The following is a 21,929-nucleotide window of genomic DNA, read 5'->3' on the forward strand; positions in this document are numbered from 1 at the left end:
TTAACACAGTTCAAAAGAAAAGTTGATCTGCAGTGAAAGGCTATTTAAAGCATTAAATGCACCTAAATAGAGACAGTTATATGCTACTTGGGGATTCTTTAACTGAGCCACAATACAATGTAACTTTGAATGACCTTTCTTACCTTGAAATATCAGTTTCAAAATAATTCTGATGGTACACTGACTTCTAATAAGGCGAATGCCTTCTCTTTCTTTCCCTCGTTCCAATGTTGTTATTTGAGCGGGTAAAAATTCAAGTCTATAGCTACCACAAAGAATTGCACTCACTTATTTAGGGGGCTCCAAAGACCTGGTTTTAACAATTAATGAAGCATTGCAGATTTCATTAACCTTGAAATTATATTTAGTTGAGAATATTTAATTAAGTTAGCAATCTTATATATTCATTAGATTATTTAGGCTAATAATATCTAAAAGACAAAGGAATCATGCAATCAGGGTGTTAAAATAAACAAAAAAAAACACCTTTCAGTTCACCGACAACTCCACTGACCAATAGCCACTGCACAAATTGTATGCCCAATTTTAGGATTTTTTGTATTGATTTGAAATGATTTTATGAATCTCTCTGCTCATCAAGCTGTTAAAACTACTGTATTGATGGAAAAATATTGACTTTAATGTAAGGGTTACCTCCTGTGTATTCTTTGAAGTTGACATTTTATGTGTAATTTTCCATTTAAGTTATTTTTAATTTTAATTTATTTATGATTTATTTATTTTCAACAGGGGTTAAATTGGGATTTGTTGTGTGTGGGGTGGGATTGGTCTCTGTGGTTTCAGGCTTTTGAAAAGGACAAAAACACTGTAACAATTGTATGTTGGTATTTGCTGAAAATCTTATTTTCTCTCGTCCTCTTTGTTGTCTTATTTAGAGCTTGACATACATGATCACAATGAACTGTAAGTGTCATTGTATTGAAAGTTATTGTATTAAGATTCTTTAGAATATTTCTTTTGTGTTCACTGGAAGAAATAAATGCAGAGATTTTGAATGACATGAGGAAGGCTACACCCTCTACTACAATGAATATTATTATTACCCTGCCTGGCCACTTCTTAGTTCCATATCTTTTTCACACTCTGGTAAGGCAGAGAGTCTCAATCATTTAACCTACTATTAAATAACAAAGATACAGTCAGCCAATTACCTAACCAAAACATATACATAGCCTAACTGATAAATTCATGAGACCGTTTAGAGATTTTTTTTGTCTGAGAATTAATTGTCTTTTGACTGTCTGTCAGTGTAAATTGAATATTATATTATTATTTTTAATAATCAAAATAATGTGCTATATTTACATGCAATATACATTTTAGTATTCATTTTTACTTGCATAGGCAATTAAAATATGATTTTGTTGAAATAAACAGATTTTATTGATTTAAGCAGTCACATTACAGGGACATACGTGTTAGTAGTTCATGATTCACATCAGTGGGATGTTTATCACATTTATAACATTTAAGGCATTTTACAAAAGGTTCTTGTGATCAACAATTTGTAAGACTGCAATTTATAAATATGGTCATCTACAAAAATAAAATAAAATGAAAAGAGTGCATCTCAAAAGTGCATCTTAATCAAATACAAACAACAAGATACAAGTACGATCAGTGGACCAGTAGAGAGAGCATAGCAGTGATGTAAGAATATTTGAGGTCAGAAGGTTGAATATCAGCCGGCATGTGCAGATTGGGAGTGCCACAAGTTATGCATGTGTGAATTTAATTTTTGGAGCTCCCACCCAAAATCATAAGTATGTAGAGGAATATCATAATGATATCCAGGTAGATAATTAAAGCAGCATAGACATACTCTTCAGGATTAAGGCTGTATGTTTGTCTGCCCATCACCAGCTGACAGTCCACTGCCAGAAACTACATGAGAGAAAGAGAAACATTGGTAACAGCGAGACACAAATTACATCATACTTTCTTAAGTGGTTAGTATTATTAAATGTTGATCGTGCTTTACCAAGGCGTAAAGAAGAGCTCCCAGACATCCATAGACAATTTGCAGAACACTGGAGTAGAAAAAGATGCTGAAGAATCCAAACATGAGTAAGTCGACAGACAGTATGAGCAGAATACCATTACAAACTGTGAAGTCCAAGCGAGTCTGAAAGGATCACAGCAAAGGAAATTAGTTTAGAGGTTGCAGAGCAACTATATAAAGTCAGGTTATGCTTTTCTGAATTAGTCTTTCAGGGTTTTCTTTTATCTAATGCAGGTAATTCAGTGCTTTAAATTACATATAGCTAACTTTAACTTAAAATTAGCTGATGTCAGATTAGTGTAATTTATAGAGAAACTGAACACACCTGGGCAGAGAAAATGATGATGGTGAATGAGATGACCAGAGTTGATCCTAAAGCGATGATCACAGCACTTGTGTTGTGATATGAGGCTATAGTTCCCACCATGTAGGACAGACTCAGCGTAACCACTGACTGCAGGCAATAATAGGGCATGTTAGGCCTATCAAAGGCATAGCCTATAATTAAAGTGTTGAGTGTAATAACATTGCATTTTGATTTCTGATCAAGACATAGAAGTACCAACTGAAACCACACAAGTACACAAATAGTCCCTTATAAACAAGTAATTTGTCAAGCCATTTTTAATAAATAAAATGCATTATTAGAAATAATTAGATTTTACAAATGTATTTATTTCTAGCTTACCATTTAAAAAAATTACATAAAATGCAACCTGAATAGACAAATGCACAAATAAGAGGTCTGAAACACAATCACGTGTCGTCTAGGGCAAACCTGTTGAAAAAAAGTGACCCTGGACCACAAAACCAGTCATAAGGGTCAATTTGTTTAAAATTTGAATAAATAAGCTTTCCATTGATGTATGGTTTGTTAGGATAGGACAATATTTGGCCGAGATACAACTATTTGAAAATCTGGAATCTGAGAATGCAAAAAAATCAAAATACAGATAAAATCGCCTTTAAAGACGTCCAAATGAACTTCTTAGCAATGCATATTACTAATCAAAAATTAAGTTTTGATATATTTTACGGTAGGAAATTTACAAAATATCTTCATGGAACATGATCTTTACTTAATATCCTAATGATTTTTGGCATAAAAGAAAAATCGACCCAAACAATGTTTTTTTGGCTATTGCTATATAACCCAGCGACTTGAGACTGGTTTTGTGGTCCAGGGTCAAAAAAGAGATGTAGGAAAGCCCTTATATGGACATGTTTAGGCACGTTTTATACAAATGATATAGCTGGAATGTGCTCACTTACGTAATAATTCGGATTCATTAATATTAAAAGGAATGTAAGAGCAAATTCTGCTGTGAAGATGGCGGAAAGTCTGTGAGAACTTTTCTGTGCACATAAATAGGTACAATAGGTATGAATTTATTAGTGAATTGGCCCTACTTTTCTATGATCTAATGTAAAAGCTATTCAGGACATCACAGCTCTTTGGAAAATGCTATTATGATTAGTAATCGCTGCATTTTGTGGTCATTTTTAATAACAAATGTTAAACCCTTTTAATTGACTTTTATCCCAGGCAACTGACTTCCTCAATAGCTATGCTTGTATTTTCATATATCTTATCAACTTTTTTCTCACAAATCAATATTTCATGTCCATTCATTTGGCCGAATAATAAGCAAGATAATGTAGAGTCAGCATTATAACAACCTCTTCACCCTGTTTATTTTTTTGATGATACCTGCTGTACATAATGCTCACATAAACCTTTATATTTCGGCCACTGCACTTACAGAGGAAATACAGGCTGCACCAGTCTGTTGTGGTCAGGAGAGGAAGTAACCAAGTTACAAAATGCAATGGCTGACTTAAAGGAAAGAGATTTTTTTCCTGGGTCAACCTATATATTATAGAATGCCGTTAAGTAGTAAATTTTTGGGGAAATTCAGAAGGAACAAAGAGAAGGAATCAACTTGGTTAATTGAAATGCTGCCTTTCAAGGTTAGAGTGTTTAAGCCAGTTTTCAAGCTAATCCTTCATACAGAATATGAAGGAGAATCAAGAAAAGAATAGGGTGCCTACTTTTATCAGCGACCTTGTTTTAAGAAGTATTTTACCTATTCATTTTTCATGTAGAGATTTAAAAAAAACGAATTAAAGAGTTGTAATTTGTCATTTTTCAATTAAATTTCAAAAAGTTGAAAGTCTTGAACCAAACCTACCAGCTACAAGATGGATCATAACATTACAAACTTTGATTTGAAGAAAAAAAAATTGGACAATAAAGCAAATAAAGCTGTGTGCTTGAACTACAATCATGTGACGCATTGCAAATGACAATGAAGAAATATTGAACAATTAATTTAAAGATGTTGATTTATATGTGTATGTATTAACATAGTTTAAGAGCGTAGGGAAACTCATTTGCAGGGCACTAAAGTGTTTTTTGCTGCAATTTGCTTTTTTTGAGTTCTCTGACTGGTGGAGATTTCTTTGTAGAATCATGAGTAAAGTAATTTTTCACTAGGAATTCCTGTGTTGGATGGTTATTTAAAAAATAAGTCAAAACAATGTGGGCTGCTGTCTTCAACAAAAGCATATACCATTGAATAACAACGTTAAAAATCAGTTACCCTATAGAGAAAATGAATGTGATTTTTACTTCTGGGACCCAACTGTTGCACTCTATTTTGATAGAAAAGTTCATCATCTCCTAACTGTAGGCGGCTACAGTATGTGTCACACAGCATGAAGACACATATTAGCACACAGACACTCACCAGTCCCAGCAGGTTCCAGGGATGTGTGCGACTGAATGTGGAAAACACAGCAAGACATGTGCCCACTACTGCAAAGATAATGTAAGAACTGAGGTACACCCAGATGTTACTCTGAACCGCTGCCTTGACTGTGTTTGAGAAGGTGAACACACAGACAACAGTGAAAGTGGCTAGTAACTGAATTGTTACCACACTGAACACCTGCGTGGGTAGAGAGAGATTGGAAATGACAATGAGGACCAGAATTCAGAGCAATCATAATATTTACGATGGCATGCAAATCACAGAAATGCTCACCTTTCTGATAAACGCTTTCCGGACAGTATCATCCTCAAATGATGACACAAACATCTGACATTCCTCAGGTGGAAATACAGCTATTAAAAAAGAAAAATATTATTACTGTGATGACATTCATGTCATTCGATGGTTATTTTGGTTTTGTCGTAATTTTAAGTAAATGTTAGATGGATAATTCAGTGAAATAGCAAAACCTGCTGGGTCTGGATTCGGTTCTTCTGCTTTGCTGATGCCAGTCTCTTCTGGCGGCAGGTTGGGTGGGATGAAGCTGACTGGCACATGAACGGGTTGAGGGTACATGACAGGCCCCGTAGGATAAGGAGGAGGCATGTATGGCGGTGGGGCATACATTGGTGCTGTCGCTGCATGGCTAGGGTCATTCTCAGGCACAGGTTTTTGGCTCTCTATATCTGTCATCCTAAACAAGATGTGGTTAGTTGAGATTGCATTGTCAGAATGTCAAAACAACAGGAAAAGATGTTTCCACTTTGGGGTGGAGTCAAAGAAAAAAAACATGTAGAAAAGCATCACAGTGCACAGGAAATGGGGTCTGCAATGTTTGTTATAGTTCCATATCTTAGAATTAACTTATAGGTGAAGATAGAAATAAATTGAAAATGATCCTGAGAGTACTGATATATTGATAAAAGAAACTGTGAAATTTTCCAGTTTTTTTTTTAAGTTTAAGAAGGGAATAGGATCAAAGTAAATTGTGACCCTGTCTGTGAAATCCAGGCTAAAGTCTCAAAATCTAATTATGAGATAAAAAGCATCAAAGTTTGATTTCAACCATTAATTTCACTATGATTTCAATCTTTGACATGGCCTTACTTAGTCAACATTAAAGATATAACGGTTATATTTTCACAGAATGTTCTACATCTTTATGAAGGATGATTTTATGTAGAAAACAGTAAATCACAAAAAATGACTTTAGCTGGGTTTTCACATTTCCTTCTCAACTCAGTAAGAAGTTTACACACAATCTGTTAGCGCAGCACTTTTTTGCAAAAAGTATAATAGTACACTTTTATTAAAAGTAAATATATCCTTAATATTTTTATATTGGAAAAAGACAAGATGTTTTTTTAAAAGGGTTGCATAGTGCAAGCTTTAAGACTGCATATGCTAAGGTGCACCACTTTAACATATTTGTGTATTGTTTTACTGTTCACCTAAATCTGTAGCATTGCAGTTCATTTGAATTAGAAATGCTGAGTGGATTACAAATGGGCCAAATCCTCAATTGGTTGACAAAGTTGATCAAAGAGACAAAGAGTGCAACATTCAGCGTTAAAAGCTGGCTTTTGTTCTCATTCATATTTCAGTTGATGTTATCACTTTATTTATAAAGGGTTTACTGATTGATTATAATTAGATCAAATTTATTTGACACTAGTAATTTCTTTTCTTTTCTGTTTAGAACAATCGATTTCTGCATGCACAAAAATAATATTGATATTTTATAACATCATATACATAACTTAAAAAAAAAAAAAAAAAAACGTACCTTGATTCTTCTTACCCTCAGTGTGGTCTGGCGTGAAGTCTGAGCTCTCAGAGATTTCGGATGTTTAATGCCTCACCTTTGTTTCACACAGACTGAAGTAGGTTCCACATCCTCTTATTACATCATTTACAAAAAAACACTCTGTGGAAAATCTGTTGTGAAGTTGTTCTCACATTGACCAAAAAGTTGCTTATTGTAAAAGTTCACAGCACTAGCTTCCCTTCTGTGTCCACTTATTGAACTGGTGCATTTTTATGACTCCACCACCATTAAATGACCACCATAACTATGCAATCTTTAAGCGGTTGTACTCTTGTTTGACACACAAATAGGCAAATTCTAAAATCTTGACTAGGCAAGCTTGTGAACATTTGCCGATATAAAGCAACATGCTAGACTTTCTAGCACAGTCTTAGTATTATTGTAAAAGTTTGTTCACTTTGACAGTTTGTCTGTTGTGTGTGTATGGGGGTTTTAGCAGGGTTAACATGTTTCACAAATTCGACCACAAAATGCAAGTGCAACAAGAGCTGTCGAAATATAGGTTATACAGGATTTTGACACTTCATGGCAAACCCCACTTAACTCAGGAACAAGTGCTTCCTTTTTAACAGAATTAAAAATGTTTACCATAAAACAAATATGAAATTAATGAGACACTACAACCTTTTAAACAAAAGGAAGTAAAGGAAACAGAGCTTCCACAATCATAAATCCGTGGTCAAATTAGAATTGAACCATATAGCAGTCAATTTTCTTATTCACAACTAAGGTTATATTGACATAAATGTCAGTATAATATGTACATGTAATATATTTCCATGAGAAAAGATGATCCAGAGCACAAAGACCATCACACTTAAGCATATTTATTGTAAAAAATACATATAAAAACACATTTTCAGACATACAAAAGATTTATAGGCATTGGAAACAGCATCATGGACAAACAAAAGACAAAGCCATTTTGAAATGTGATATATATTTACAGTTTAATAAATAAATACTCAATTGTTCTTTAGCAGAATGAAGACAGATTGTCTGTGTTTGGGGATGTGAATATATGCAAATCATATTGACCCAAAGAACATTCCCAACTCATTCATATTTGACCGACAACTGTCAAAACACAGGATCAAATGGGTCAAGACCCCTAGCACTGAGTAATTACAGAACTTACTATGGTATTTATACTGTGTATATATAATAATATTTCGAGAAAAAAACAAAAACACCACCTTTGGAGATAGCTAAGCCCCAGGTTAGTATAGTAAATATTGATATTGAGGTATGGCACCACATATGTTAAAGGGCAAAAGCTAACTTAGAGAGCTTAAAAGATTGTCAAAATACTCGGACAATACCTCCCTCCACTCCACAATGCACTACACCGACACAAAACATACATGTAACTGTAAAAATGACTTTTGCTTTTGGCTCAGACACACATGGCATTTCTCATGTTTTCAATTGGAAAGAACCGTCAGACTGTCCTGTAAAGGAAACACATTGCAATACTTTCAAAGTTAACCTCTCAGCGGAGAAAAGCAAAGTCTTACCACTCAAAATATGAATCCTTGAGCGAAGGCAAAAAAGTAACAGACCAAATGACCTCTACAAGACACAATAGAATAATGAACATAACACCCACAATCAGGAAACCCCATAAACCTCAAAACATGAAAAAGTATTTACCCTGTGGAGGGCTGTCTAAAAAAATAAATAAAAAAGACCTGTTCATTATATTTATTCCATTGTTCCTTCCAAGGGGGTCGATGATAATGTCATAACTACCCATCAGCTGTTCTCAATCGCCATTCTCAGACAAAGCATGTGCCATATGGCATTACTGCGCCTGACATACATCTCCGCACCACAGATGGCCTCATTCAATGTAGAGGAGGCCTGGTGTAAAGAGTGTAAAGTGACTGGATTTCTCTAGGCTACTACGTCTGAGACGCAGAGAAGCAATTTCACAAACCCTCCCCTCCAAGAGTAATACATGCTGTCAGGTCATCAGCGTCAAAATCATCTGCATTTAAGTACACACTTGAACATACACTTCACTGCAACCAATAACATCCATTAAGCTAGCTAGTGGAAGTATCGCTCTGATCTGTTAACAATATACAGTTTTACAAATGAGTAAAAGCAATCAGATCAAGAGGTTAAAAGGGCCTGATGTGGTAATTAGAGGGATACCACTATTCTTGGTAGTTTAAATTGAACAAATCTATTGGAAATTTCACTCTGCCTTTGAAATGTTCCTATAGTAACAAAAAGGGAAAAGGGTAAACAAAAAGATTATCCCCCAAAAATATAAAACATCATGCCTCATATGTAATTCCTGTGCAATATTTATGCATTTACAGCTCCTCTGCGTTCATCCAGGATCTGCCCAACAAACTCTACAAAATCAAGTAGTTCATTCAAGCCAATGCAACCCCGGCAGGCTGCACAAAACCAAATGCTTAGCCCGGCATAAATTACAGATCACCACGTTTCCATGGTAAGAAGAACACCATCCCTCCGGGAGATCAAGATGTTCACACGGAGAGGTGATCCATGTGTAACTTCCCTCCATTTACATGTTTGTTTTACAAAGTTCTATTCCGTTTACCAGTTTCACTCTGAGCCTTAAAGTAAAGAGTTAAGAGAGGAAAGGCAAGCAGAGCAAACCCGCCGTTCACGCAGGTACTGTAAAGTAGAGAAAAGCCAAGTCTCAAGACTCACATCAGATAGTTAAAGCCAGGCTCACTCAGAGTCAGACCGATTAAGATGACCACAAGTGATGATGCTTGTTATTTGTTTTTGTTTCTTTGCGTCTTTCTCTCAATCCTCTCATCAGAAAATATGCTCCTGCCAGGGGGTCTTGTCTCCTAAAATGATGAAACAGAAAAAAATATGCACTTATAATGTTAAGTGAAGAGGGATCTAATTTTTTTAAATTAAATCTAAAAGGAATAGCTCACGCAAAAACGAAAATTTGCTTAAAACCTCTCACTCAGATCATACAAGATGTAGATGGGTTTGTTTCAACAGAACGAATTTGAAGAAATTTTGCATTACATCACTTGCTCACCAATGGATCCTCTGCAGTGAATGGGTGCCATCAGAATGAGAGTTTAAATATTTGATAAAACATCACAATAATCCACATTACTCCAGTGAAGCTCAAAGCTGCATGTTTATAATAAACTGTTGCTTCTGAGTAAAATATGAATCCTCTATCTATAATATCACTTTCTCCAGTGAAAATGTTTTTTTTTTATCTTGCCTAGTTATCAAGCATATATCAAGTACCATTTACAGTCTTACAAACCCTTTTGCTTCACAAGACTTTAACAGATTGAATGGAGTCGCATGGAATACTTTATACATTAATGTGATGCTTTTATCAGCGGTTTCAACTCTCATTCTGATGGCACCCATTCACTGCAGAGGATCCATTGGTGAGTAAGTTATGTAAGGCTAAATTTCTCCAAATCTGTTCTGAAGATGAAACAAACTTATCTACATATGGCCTGAAGATGAGTACATTTTCAGCAAATTTTCATTTTTGGGTAAACAATTCCTTTGAAGGAATTGTTCGCTAAAAAGGTTCAAAAACTTGCATTTCTTTCTTTCTTCTGTGGAACACAAAAGATGTTACTTTGAAATTATACTTTAATGTCCGTACAATCAAAGTCAATGGGGTTATACAGGTTTGGAACCATATAAAGGTGAATGACATGACATTTTAATAAATTTAACTTTTGAATATATTTTAACAAAGAAAACTACTTGAAGGACTAAACTCACCTGAGTCAAAGTGTCATTGCACAAGAACACACGAATCAATCAAAAGGATGCTCAGGGCAGCACGGCTTCACTTTGCTCCATGTGTCAATGCAGCTATTTAGAGAAATATCAGCCATTACATAGGCTATTGAAAGCATTTGTAGCAAATCCTTAAGTGTCTTTTTTTTTTTTTTGGATGGTTATGGTTACCTCTTATGGTAGACACACAGGCAGGCCAGACGAGCGATGGTTTCCCCCTGTAGCAGGTCTTCGAGACAAATTGAACACTCTCCACTGTCCTTAGCTAGCACATCAGCTATTGGACAAGATATGATATAATTAATATTGAAGATATTAGCAGATGAAACAAAAAAAAGTTCATTTTTGTGCTGCGCGAAAGGAAACTATTTTTCTTTAGGCTTATTTTACAAAAGCACAAAGATTAGTTTTTATTGTGAATGTAAACAAATAAAGGAAAACCTTTTACAATTCCGATTATCTTTAGGACTAAAAGGAGTAGTTTCTTCCACTGTTAGAAGGACAAAATTCAAGTGATTGCGCCGACGCCGCATGTGCGCACACAGTTAAGCATTGCTACCTTGAAAATGCAGCCTATTCATTATCATAATAAAATACAGTCAGTCAAACATATGGGAAAAAAAACTATGTGGTAAAAAAAAAATTTAGTAAAATCTGTGCCGTTAAGTGTTATCACAGTACTGCCGTGATGTTGTGCAAAACATTTTGTTTTACGTGAATATTGGAACACAAGTTTAGTACATAATAAATAATAATTTGCCATTCAAATACATCGCGAATACAGAAACATTTGATTTTGTGTGGAATAAGAGACCCAACGTTGGTTTCAGTTTCGTTTTAGCCTAAATTAATTAGTTTTGGCTTGTTGTTTATATAAATAATTAAATGACTTTTTAAACCTGCGGCTAGTGATGATACATTGATGCAAAAAGGTCTGTGATCTGCTGTAAAGCAAGAAGAAGATGACGCCTCGCGCGCCGTCTGAAGAAGAAGACGCGAACATGCTCAGAACAGTTTGGACATTGCGGTGAAAATCAGAGGTAAAAAAACTATATAAATACTATTCAGTTTCTTGCACAGACCGATTGTTTTGTGTCTTTTCACATCAATGTATCATCACTAGCCGCAGGGTTTAATTTGGTTTTGTTTGAGTATGTTTTATGACTCAAAGCCGTGATTTCCATCCAGCCATTATAGGACTGACAGACTGCAACGGTTTGAGTTAAAAATCTTCTTTTGTGTTCTACTGAAGAAACAAAGTCACCTACATCTTGGATGCACTGGGGGTATGCAGATAAACATCACATTTTCATTTTTGGGTGAACTATCCCTTTAAAATTAACATTCCTAATGTGAAGTTTAGGGCAGATCAGACATTGCATGTTTAAGTTAGTGTGAAACAAGTAATTTCCTGGTGCCAGCAGGTGACTCTATAATTATAACTGAATACTGGCTTTTAGATGTGTTCAGGCCAGGAATCTTATAAAACGTGTGATATCACAAATTACGACGAATGGGATGAGACCTGGTTGAGCTGCACTAGAGAAGGCAGCGAGTGTTATCACTATGTCGGAGACGCGCTAGTTTCCCCAAGGCAGATGAACTTAAGAGCAGTTACAATCATCCGGGTTTAAATCGCATTCAAACTGATTTGATTTTTACGCAATATTTACACTAAAGCTCACAGGCGGCATGATATTTCCCGACCAGGCGCCGAGTGGTGCCAATCACAACACACACTGGCCCAGCTAACCAATCACAGCACATTTCGTATTTCAGAAGTATTTCGTAATGCCTTCATTTGATACAGGAACTATTCGAGCTGTTCATGCCAGACTGAGGAGAGAGGCGTTGTAATAATGTAAAATATGTGAAAAATAATGTGTTTTTCGAACAACCTAGTATGAGAGCCTGTTCTAGTACACCCCCAAAACAAAATCAAGACTTTGTAAAAGAGCATAATAGGACCCCTTTAAGTTTCGGGCAGATTGGACACTGCATGCCTGAGTTACATCAACTTCCTGTTTCACTGCATTAATAGCATGCTTTAACCAGGGCTCTGAACCGGTTCAAGGAACGAAAACAAAACTAAATAACAAACAAACAAAATTTTGACAGGAACACAACCAGAAACAGAATCTAATTTTATAGTTCCGAACATAATCGAAAATTTGAAATGGCCATTAATCAGTTAATAACGTTATTTTATCGTTCCATTTAATATTTGGAAATTTGCGGTCAACCAATCACGAATTCCAGTAGTACGGCATGTGCAAATGTGACGCTGACGCATCGAACGAGTGAAATGTTCACACTCAAGAACTCATCATAGGTAAGTCCCAACGCACCGGCGTTAGTTTATCCGAGGACAGTGTAAGATGGATTCAACAGATCACACGCACCTGCAGCGATTCTGTGAACGGAGAAAACAGAATAAAACTATAGGCTTACACAAAAAGGAATATATAGGCATATACACCAAATATATTTCACTTAAATCTTTGACAGATTAACAAAACTAAAGAACAAAATGTGTGTTACGGTTCATTGTGATGCATTCCAAAGTTCTCGGAAAGGAAACGAGATGGCAGAGAGTATTTTTATTTATTTTAAAAGCTTTACAGTTTTAATTATTTTGCAAAAGCTTGACAGTTTTGAATGATGTCTTGCTTCTATCGGTGTATAACCAACCAGCGTTGGCATGATATCGCGCAGGCACCTCACGCGCACACACAGACACAACATATTTTTACGGCATGGGTATGTGTTCAGGACAGAACACCTATCAAACGTGTGAAGTTTGGGGCAGATCGGACATTGCTTGCCTGAGTTACAGCAACTTCCTGTTTCATGGCGAAACATCAAACTTGTCAGGCCACCAGGGACACGCCCCTTGACGAAAATCGCAATTTAACGTCACAAAGGCCTTATGATAACCCTCACCAAATTTGAAGATGATCAGATTAAAACTGTAGGAGGAGTTCGTCAAAGTACAAGGTCTGAAAATGGCAAAAACTGCCCAAAAATCGTACAGGAAATTCTAAATAATGTACTTCCTGTTGGGTTTTGGAATTTGTACCAAGAGACGTTTTTTAGATGTAGGTAATGGTGTGTTACATGTGTATTTTTGTACATGTAAGTAAAACGTAGCTGGAGGCGCACTCCATTGAAATTTTACAGATGGCGCTATCGAGACATTTTGCTACACCCACTTCTGAAACCCATATCAGATGTACACTTTCACCAGTTCTGACGCGTGTGCAAAGTTTCATGAGTTTTGGAGAATGTTTAGGCCCTCAAAAATGCGATTCACTTTGGAGAAGGAGAAGAAGAAGTGGAGCAATTTCAATAGGATCCTCACACCATCGGTGCTCGGGCCCTAACAATAAAAACAAATGGGATGCTTACTGTTATAAGGGAGAGGTGGAGAAGTCAGACAACTTAAAAGATGGTCCTCAATTCGTCCTCCAGGGAATGGCTTGGTGCAGAAGGGACAACGAATAGCTGGAAAGGAGGGGGAAACTATTAAGCAAGTTGTCTAGCATTGTAAAATGGAGATGCAGAAAGGGTTTTGTGATATGCAGGCCAGTCACAGTAAAAGACGGGTGAGTATACACCCATGTGGCCGACATTTCTGAACCCTCTAGCTGGACTATGACCAACTGACCACTATAGTGTAAAAAAAAATAATACAGAGATCACCAGATCAACTGGGTTTACCTTTGGTTATTCGGTTTCAATCCACCATGGATCATCCTGTCAGGAATGCTTGAAATGTCTATAAACCCCAAAGCCTAATTACACCGCAAGCTCATTAGTCTCATGCAGAATCATTAATCTTTGTTAATCACCTTCCATGTTTCATTTGGTTTTAAAACAAAATAATATTGTAAATTCACTCAATTCACTCAGATTGACTTTGGCCTATTATGTATATAAACATTCAGTAACACTTTCAATAAGGTCCCATTAGTTAAAGCATTAACTAATATTAATAATAAGCAATACATTTGATAAAGTATTCATTACTCTTCAATAAATACTTTAGAATATAATCACTGTTATTGAATGCTAACAAATGGACATGTAACCAAACGTTCATTAAGCGAACTAGTTGATGAAAGTTTTTGGATTGACTTTTGCATATGGAATACAAAATGAGATTAATATTAGGGACTTCACTTTCCTTCAATTAAGAGTTCACGGTAAATAGAGATTTAATTCTGCCTAATGTCTTTTGTGAAACAAATATACATCTGAAACAACATAAGGAGAGTAAACGATTACAGAATTTAAATTTTAAGGTGAACTCTCTCTTTGAATACCATGAAAAGCATTTAGGATTATTTTAATATATTGCGCTGTTGAGCATTGTTTAGCTATTACTCACTGTGAACAGCGCAGGTTTAAATCACAGAATTGGAGCTGAACAGGGTGTAACGTCTGAAATGACAGGAACGATGAGTCTTTCCACTTACCACCGTGGCGGTTGTTGACCCTGTACAGGCCGATCCACGCCTCAGACACTGGCCGGGGGTGAGTGCCCCTCACCCGGGCGGACCTGGCTGTGAAGCCGCTGGCGGAAGAATGGCGACCACCGGGCAAACGCTCCGAGAAAGTGCGCTGTGGTGCTCGGCCTATTTCCTCCGCGCTCACAGGGCCTCCCGGACTGCCATCCTCCTCTGTCCCGTTCTCGTCCGTCGGCGAGGCCTGGCTGCTCAGAGACGGGGACATGTGACTGTCAGCGGGGCTGCCGTCGCTGCTCGCCTGCTGCCCAGTGTCCGAGTCGCTGCCCTCTTCCGACCGGCTGCGGTTCGTCTCTGAGTCATGGTCGAAGCTGCCGGAGAACTCCACCATGAGGCTAGTGGGCCTGGTGCTTCGGATTCGTCGACAGGACTCTCTCTTGATGCCATCTTTATCGAAAGCAGTCGCGGCAGCCTCCTCTTGTAAACGGCTCGATCTCGCTCCCATGTTCAACCGTGCTCCCTAATCCTGATCGATCGATGACTGATCAGCGAACCCGATTGCTTCCGTCACAAAGCCCTTAGGCCATATGACCATATGCCACATTTATTTCAAAGTCGTAAAGATAGCACTGAGATGTGTTGTGTTTTAATTTCTCTTTCAGTTATGACAACAGCCTACCGCATTTTCCTGGCAGGTATGTCCTGTGTTCCCTGTTGAACAGCACGCACCGTACCGGAAGTTGACCTCTTTCCTTCTTGGTTCAACCGACCGTGTGACGTCACGCCCTAAATGAACTTTCTATCCAATCACAGAGCAGGCACAGGAATGTTTGAAAAGTATGTGATTTTTGTTTCGTAAAGATTAATTTTATACTGGGTGTCATTATTAATTGATTATTTTCATTCCTAGTTATATTAGCTACTACAGCATCTAAAATTAAATTTGATAAATTTCTATTTGTTCTTCATTCATTTTTTGTTTGTGATTGGCAATAAAAACGTCTCTATACTTATTTTCTATAAGTCATTTCTTTATTCAAAGTGACGAAAGACTAAACATTTAACTTTTTTTTTAAATTAATGTTCATATTGGGAGACAACAAGCTACATATTACTGCATATAGCCCAGTAGGCCTATCAGTTTTAGAATTATATCCCAAACATATTTTGTTTTAGTTTTTTAAAACTAATTATATACTATTGAAATGACAAAATCCCCATTATCTCTGAACAAAGCAAGAGTTTCAAGTGGGAAACTCTTGCACTATTTTCACTGCATAGAAATCATCCACTGTGACATTGGATCAAAGAATATGACCAAATATGAAAAACAAATCTGAAGAGTTAATATAGCTGCAAAAAATTATTGTTTGTAATATCTGATCTTCTCCCTTATTTGCAGATTAATCTGAAGCTTTTCTGCGTCAGTGTTGCAAGTCCAAACAATACAAGGGTCATGTTTGCTTTTACTGCACCATTAGGTTCCATCTTGCCCCAAACTGTGCAAAATTTACATGCACCATAAAAACGTTAGGCATAGGTAGCTATGAAGATGTTGGCAGCTCAAAAGACGCTGTTATTGCTTTGTGTTGGGGTCTCACTGGCACATGATTTCATTACATCAGAACAGTTTAAGAACATTGAGGAAAGGCTGATAGCCACTGAGGAAACACTGAAAGAACTGAAGAGAGAGAATGAAGGTAAGTGTCTCTCAGTAATAGTTGTATGAGTTCCAGTGGTGGACAGTAACGAAGTAGTTTTACTTCGTTACTGTACTTAAGTACATTTTTCAAGTATATGTACTTTACTGGAGTAGTTTTATTTTGAGTAACTTTTACTTTTTCTTCACTACATTCCAAAGCATAAGATCGTACTTTTTACTTCACTACATTTCATAAAACATATCGTTACTCCTTATAACATCAAACGATCTCCGAGACGCAGAAGCGGTGTGATTCATGAATGAACTGATTCTTTTCAATGAACCTTTTAAATCGGTTCGCAAATCGCATCAAACGATTCATTCACGCATTGGAATGATCCGATTGCAGCTGTTCTCGAGTCGACAACTCACTGATTCAAATGAACCGTTTAGTGCGAGTCTCCAGTGAACTGAATTCACAAGAACCGGGAGATCATGTGAGCGCGCGCGCGTCTGATGCTGTTAAAAGTAAGTTACTAATGTCGAATTTTAGGATTAATTATTGTAACTGAAAGTCATTTTTAGGTCAAAGCTGTCAGTTGTCTGAGAACTAAATCTGCTGTAAAGGGTGATCTGTTTAAGCACAAGCAGACTGAAATGCTTGAATGCAGACCTGTTTTTATACAGTCTATGATGCAGACACATTAACATCAGAGTCTCTATGTTTTAGGTCAAAAAACATTAATATAACACAGATTAAATAAAAATAACTCATGCACGTTCATCTTCCCCGCTGCTGTAACATTAGCAGTTTTACTAAAATGCTATGCATTTAGCCCTATGCGACGTTTTTATATTGTTTGCCAGCACACATAGACTAAGTTATTATGTATCTGGATCAACTAGCCGAGTAGACAAATATAAATGTTTATTCATAACCATACTGAAAATAAGTCAATGTTAGCTGATGCTAACTGTCTAGCTAACGAGCTTGCTGGTGCTAAATTGAAGTAATTTTTTAAAAATACATCTGAGGGAAAATAAAGGATGTGATGTTCAGAACATGGTAACTACAGTAATTATCAAAGTGGGAAGTGATGCCCTCTGGGGGCATTTGGCCAGGGGTGTTTTTACACCACAGACAAGGTTTGAGAAGAAAAAAATTATTATGAAAATCTAATTATATTTTCCTTATTATATTCATTATTCCCTTATTGGTTATTTTGGGGAAAACCCAGGTATTTTGAGCAGTAGGATTATAAAAAAAAATATGCTAATATAAAATTAAATGATAAAAGTAGCCTATATAAAACTGCAAAATAAACATTCATCTTTCGGTACTTTTTACTTAAGTACATAAAAAATCAAGTACTTTTGTACTTTCACTCGAATAAAATTGAAAACTGAGTACTTTAACTGGAGTAATATTTTATTATACGTATCTGTAATTTTACTCAAGTACTTGATGTGTGTACTTCGTCCACCACTGTGAGTTCTCATCTACATCTTATGTATTTTCTGTTTGATCTATTTTCACCTTTACAAGACACGTTGATCTGTTGAATCATTTCCATCCAAGAACACTAATAAAATTATAATATAATAATTATAATAAAATTCTGCAATGTTCATTCTGAATAGCTCTAAGGACTATCACAAAAGCCTCAAGGGATGAACTTGAATCTATCCAGGCAGAAAATAAAGGTAAATTAAAATGATTGTTCTATGGTGGTATATTTAAAACCAACTGCAAAACCAAAACAAGTCCACTTACCTTATCACAGCCAAAAAGGTTGCCTTTTCAGCTGGACTTTTGGCATCTGGATCACAGCAATTTGGACCTTTTGACACTCGGAAAACTTTGGTGTACCAAAAAATCTTCACTAACACTGGAAATGCATATGACCCCAACACTGGTAACCTGTGCCATTTATATGTCTTTATGTTGTCAGTTGTCCATTGTGACTATGGATATTCAAGTAATAAAAGGCATTTCTTTACGGTTACTAAATTCATATGTTTATGTATCTTGCAGGTACTTTTACAGCACCAGTGAATGGAGTCTATTGCTTCAGATTTTATGCTCATGCTCACCCTTTTAACCAAATGGCAGTCAGTCTCCATAAAAATAATCAGCTCCAATGCTCTGTATTTGTTCTGAAGCCTGAGACCAATGCTAATGGCAGCAATGGTGTTGTTCTCTCACTGCAGAAGGGTGATGAAGTGTGCACACAGCTGTGGGAGAACAGCTGGGTTTTTGACGATGAAAACAGCTACACTAGCTTCAGCGGTTTTCTGCTTTTCTCTTTGTGAGTGTCCACAGAATCCGGAATTGGATGAAAAAAGATGTTTATGCCACTAGTGTTGTAATGCTAATATCTGTGTGATATTTTCCTCAAAGGAAGAGAACATTGTATGATCCTCAAATAGTGTAACCAGAATGAGAGTCAAACAGCTGATTAAAAACATCAAAGTAATCCACATGACTCCAGTCAATGAATTAATGTTTTTTTTAAAACTTCCAACCGTTGCTAAACATTACTGAATTTTTATGACAATAAACTTTGATGCAAATGCAGTCTGTTTTCATATGATTTACTTTATTCCTTCTTCATTCAAACATCATAGCAGTAAAAATTCATAATCGTTTTCACAGTTCACACACCACATGCCGCTCTGAATTACAGTCAGTGTCATTCCACAGACCACGTTTCTAAATAATTGTTCAGTCCTCTGCTCCATTATAATCGTTTGGCTCTTTTTCATTCTAGTTGGTGAAAGTTAATGGTTGGTCACTCATATCCACAAAATGCCCTTCTTTCTTTCTGTCTGTTGCACCAACATATACGGAAGTAGACTCAAGGGCAGCTTGCATTGAAGTTAGAACTTTATTCTCATCTTCACCTCAGCGTCAGAGCAGAACTTCTGTGCCTTTTCAAAATTTCCCACCAGCTCATCAGACACGTAATATTTCTGGCCCACTTTCCTGAAAATGCAAAATCCTAGGACTAAACTTTTTATTTTTAAAAAGCATTATCTTAAATACAGTATATACATATTATTACACATATAAACAAAACATAGTGCAGTCATTGTTTATGTAGGATAATTCTACCTTTCTCAACTACAGTGAGTCTGCCTGTTAGGTTTTTGACATCAGATTGATGCTGTATTACTAATGCACTTTGAACACCAGTGCCTGTAAAAGCATATAGCAGAGTGAAAATCACAAGCATCAGAAGAAAAATCAGAAGAAAATACCAAGAAGCATATTTTTCTTGAACCTTATGCAATTACTGTATAAACTCAATTAAGATATGGTTAAAAGACAATACTTGATCACAGTCTAGAACTTCATCATTATTTATTTATAGTTTGACTATTTTTTTTCATTCTAGACACCTTGCTTGAATATTTTTTTTAATATAAAAGTTTAAAATTAATCTTGATTTTCTGTTTAATAAATATATATAATAACTCACTTTAATAAATAATAATTCACGGTGCTTTAATTTTATCTGGTGGACCTGGATTCCCTTGGTGTCCTTGAGGGCCAGCAACACCAGGTGGTCCTATTTTCACTGGGGGTCCCTGTGCACCAACTCCTGCAGAGTAAGAGTGATGGTTAAATCTCATTTCTCTGATCTGCAGTCACCTTACCTTTCAGCATTATGTTCTACAGCTACATCAAACTTTATGACTTAACACACCAACAACTAAAAGCACAAACCTGGATCTCCTTTTTCTCCATTTGTTCCAGGAAACCCGTCTCTTCCATCTCTGCCAGGGCTGCCGTTGTGTCCAGGTGAGCCCGGCACCCCAGCATTAGCTGGACAACTACCGGTACTTTGAGCTGCAGCAAGCACCATAAACTCTTGCTTTATAAACTCATCATGAAGAAGCAGCACAGCACAGATTTGATTCTTTAATAGCGCCATATACTGTTCACTGTGGACACAATCAGGATTTCTGTTGCCGCAGTGTTGCATTCAGACATCAGAGAATATGCACACTTGAGTCCAAAGGAAAATATTTTTACAGTTTATAAAATAATTTTCACTTGGTAAAAATGTAATTTCACTCTGATTATGACGATATTTAATAACAACAAGGTTTGATATTGATTTTGATTTCAAACAAGTTCACAACGGAAAGTAAAAGGAAGGTAAGCAACAAGTGTAACGTTTTTTCTCACATTTTCAGTTATATATTGAATATTAAAAGGCATTCTGCCCAACTGGTCTCAAATCAAAATAAAATATTATGACATTATAAAATACTGAAACTGGACAACAAAACAAACTATACTGGCATGTCTACTTCTCTCTTTTGTTTACTGCTTTTTAAAAATCCTTACCAGAAGCATATCAATCTTACCAACAGATCAGGCCTGGCGATCAGCACTAAAAGAGAACACAACCCTTCACCAAATTTGACGTAGGTACCCAGAGTTCATTGACAAAACAAACAGAAACAAATACTGTATCATTTGACTAGTTTTCAACCTGTATATGTTAGTCACATATGTTGTCCTGTAATTTATGTGCAACTTACAGTGATTGTTTTTGCATTGAAGAACCGCATAGCCTACTTTGATTCATGACCTTATAATCGAGAGTTTTTCTAAAGCAAATGAACTGGTTGAACAACTGAAAGAACGCAAGGACATCAAATGTTTGAGCTCCTGAACTCCTGAACTGAAAGAAACTTTTCTTACTAACCCATTTAGCTATCTGTTATAGAAAAACCACTTTTGGACACACTTTAAGTTCTGTTTACGTTGTGAAGGGCTCAATTCCTCTGCATGATTGAATGCAGTTAATTATTGCTTACATTTGTGGTCATGGTTCATTATTATGTATCTTATCAGTATTTTGAATTGGTTTTGATCCTAAAGTGACACCTCTGTGAAAAAAGAACTGTTTGTAGTTTTCCATTAACTTTAACATTAAATTAATATTACAAATAAGTAACTAAGAAATCACAATATCAATATTATCACTTATTATCTTGGTTTGTGCAAAATATAGGCTATATGAACCATATTTAAATATGCACTCCATAAAAATATAGTCGGTACAGATTTTTTGGTAGTGTTTTCCTTGTATTGTCAATTACACTTTGTATTGTGTTGTAGGGTTAAAGGAAACATGTGTAAACTTAACAGAAAGGTAGAAAATTATCAATAACTTTCCCATTTGTCTATTTTTCTTCTTATAGTGTAGAAGTAATTTGATGAATCCAAATATATCTAGATGTCCAAACACAAATTATTGATTTGATGCATTTTATACAAAACAACAAGATCCAATGTTTAAATAAATGTTAATGATTGATTTCTTTCTCAGGATAACCAGGAGTGAAATTGAAGCTTTGCTTATGCAGAAGGCAAAGGCTAAATTGTAGCCAAACCATAACA

At 36.1% G+C, this 21,929-nt stretch overlaps 4 protein-coding genes across 4 annotated transcripts; 1 reads left to right on the forward strand and 3 right to left on the reverse strand.

Annotated features, from left to right (window-relative positions):
• Positions 1–1,434: 1,434 nt before the first annotated feature.
• LOC107591359 (protein lifeguard 1) lies at positions 1,435–6,638 on the reverse strand. Its single transcript, XM_016280502.1, has 7 exons — positions 6,584–6,638; positions 5,268–5,491; positions 5,071–5,150; positions 4,774–4,974; positions 2,349–2,477; positions 2,003–2,146; positions 1,435–1,905 (listed from the first exon to the last, which is right to left on the reverse strand). The coding sequence occupies exons 2-7, from the start codon at positions 5,488–5,490 to the stop codon at positions 1,753–1,755; spliced, it is 930 nt and encodes a 309-aa protein (XP_016135988.1). The 5' UTR covers position 5,491; positions 6,584–6,638; the 3' UTR covers positions 1,435–1,752.
• Positions 6,639–7,556: 918 nt separating this feature from the next.
• LOC107591360 (E3 ubiquitin-protein ligase znrf1) lies at positions 7,557–15,685 on the reverse strand. Its single transcript, XM_016280504.1, has 5 exons — positions 14,881–15,685; positions 13,811–13,906; positions 10,574–10,679; positions 10,385–10,477; positions 7,557–9,462 (listed from the first exon to the last, which is right to left on the reverse strand). Exons 1-4 carry the CDS (start codon positions 15,371–15,373, stop codon positions 10,420–10,422), a joined length of 753 nt encoding a protein of 250 aa, XP_016135990.1. The 5' UTR covers positions 15,374–15,685; the 3' UTR covers positions 7,557–9,462; positions 10,385–10,419.
• Positions 15,686–16,330: 645 nt separating this feature from the next.
• Positions 16,331–19,077, forward strand: cbln13 (cerebellin 13). Its single transcript, XM_016280505.1, has 4 exons — positions 16,331–16,568; positions 18,152–18,214; positions 18,295–18,426; positions 18,546–19,077. Exons 1-4 carry the CDS (start codon positions 16,415–16,417, stop codon positions 18,821–18,823), a joined length of 627 nt encoding a protein of 208 aa, XP_016135991.1. The 5' UTR covers positions 16,331–16,414; the 3' UTR covers positions 18,824–19,077.
• Positions 19,078–19,130: 53 nt separating this feature from the next.
• On the reverse strand, positions 19,131–20,901 carry LOC107591363 (adiponectin-like). Its single transcript, XM_016280507.1, has 5 exons — positions 20,888–20,901; positions 20,241–20,458; positions 20,029–20,115; positions 19,626–19,709; positions 19,131–19,496 (listed from the first exon to the last, which is right to left on the reverse strand). The coding sequence occupies exons 2-5, from the start codon at positions 20,446–20,448 to the stop codon at positions 19,411–19,413; spliced, it is 465 nt and encodes a 154-aa protein (XP_016135993.1). The 5' UTR covers positions 20,449–20,458; positions 20,888–20,901; the 3' UTR covers positions 19,131–19,410.
• Between the last annotated feature and the right edge of the window lie 1,028 nt (positions 20,902–21,929).

Source organism: Sinocyclocheilus grahami, unplaced genomic scaffold (genome assembly GCF_001515645.1).
Source record: "Sinocyclocheilus grahami isolate Dianchi unplaced genomic scaffold, SAMN03320097.WGS_v1.1 scaffold141.1, whole genome shotgun sequence".
NCBI lineage: Eukaryota > Metazoa > Chordata > Actinopteri > Cypriniformes > Cyprinidae > Sinocyclocheilus > Sinocyclocheilus grahami.

Excerpts from the sequence above, each read along its gene's own strand:
- LOC107591359 (XM_016280502.1), bottom strand. The coding sequence starts at position 5,490 with ATGACAGATATAGAGAGCCAAAAACCTGTGCCTGAGAATGACCCTAGC. Across the intron at positions 5,151-5,267 it reads ACCGAATCCAGACCCAGCAG|CTGTATTTCCACCTGAGGAA; the intron begins GTTTTGCTATTT and ends CTTTTTTAATAG. Across the intron at positions 2,147-2,348 it reads TCATCATTTTCTCTGCCCAG|ACTCGCTTGGACTTCACAGT; the intron begins GTGTGTTCAGTT and ends TGATCCTTTCAG.
- LOC107591360 (XM_016280504.1), bottom strand. The coding sequence starts at position 15,373 with ATGGGAGCGAGATCGAGCCGTTTACAAGAGGAGGCTGCCGCGACTGCT. Across the intron at positions 13,907-14,880 it reads GGTCAACAACCGCCACGGTG|CTATTCGTTGTCCCTTCTGC; the intron begins GTAAGTGGAAAG and ends CCTCCTTTCCAG. Across the intron at positions 10,680-13,810 it reads TCCACCTCTCCCTTATAACA|CTGATGTGCTAGCTAAGGAC; the intron begins GTAAGCATCCCA and ends CTTGTCCAATAG.
- cbln13 (XM_016280505.1), top strand. The coding sequence starts at position 16,415 with ATGAAGATGTTGGCAGCTCAAAAGACGCTGTTATTGCTTTGTGTTGGG. Across the intron at positions 18,215-18,294 it reads TATCCAGGCAGAAAATAAAG|CCAAAAAGGTTGCCTTTTCA; the intron begins GTAAATTAAAAT and ends ACCTTATCACAG. Across the intron at positions 18,427-18,545 it reads TGCATATGACCCCAACACTG|GTACTTTTACAGCACCAGTG; the intron begins GTAACCTGTGCC and ends TGTATCTTGCAG.
- LOC107591363 (XM_016280507.1), bottom strand. The coding sequence starts at position 20,448 with ATGGCGCTATTAAAGAATCAAATCTGTGCTGTGCTGCTTCTTCATGAT. Across the intron at positions 20,116-20,240 it reads TGGAGAAAAAGGAGATCCAG|GAGTTGGTGCACAGGGACCC; the intron begins GTTTGTGCTTTT and ends CTTACTCTGCAG. Across the intron at positions 19,710-20,028 it reads AGGGAATCCAGGTCCACCAG|GCACTGGTGTTCAAAGTGCA; the intron begins ATAAAATTAAAG and ends ATGCTTTTACAG.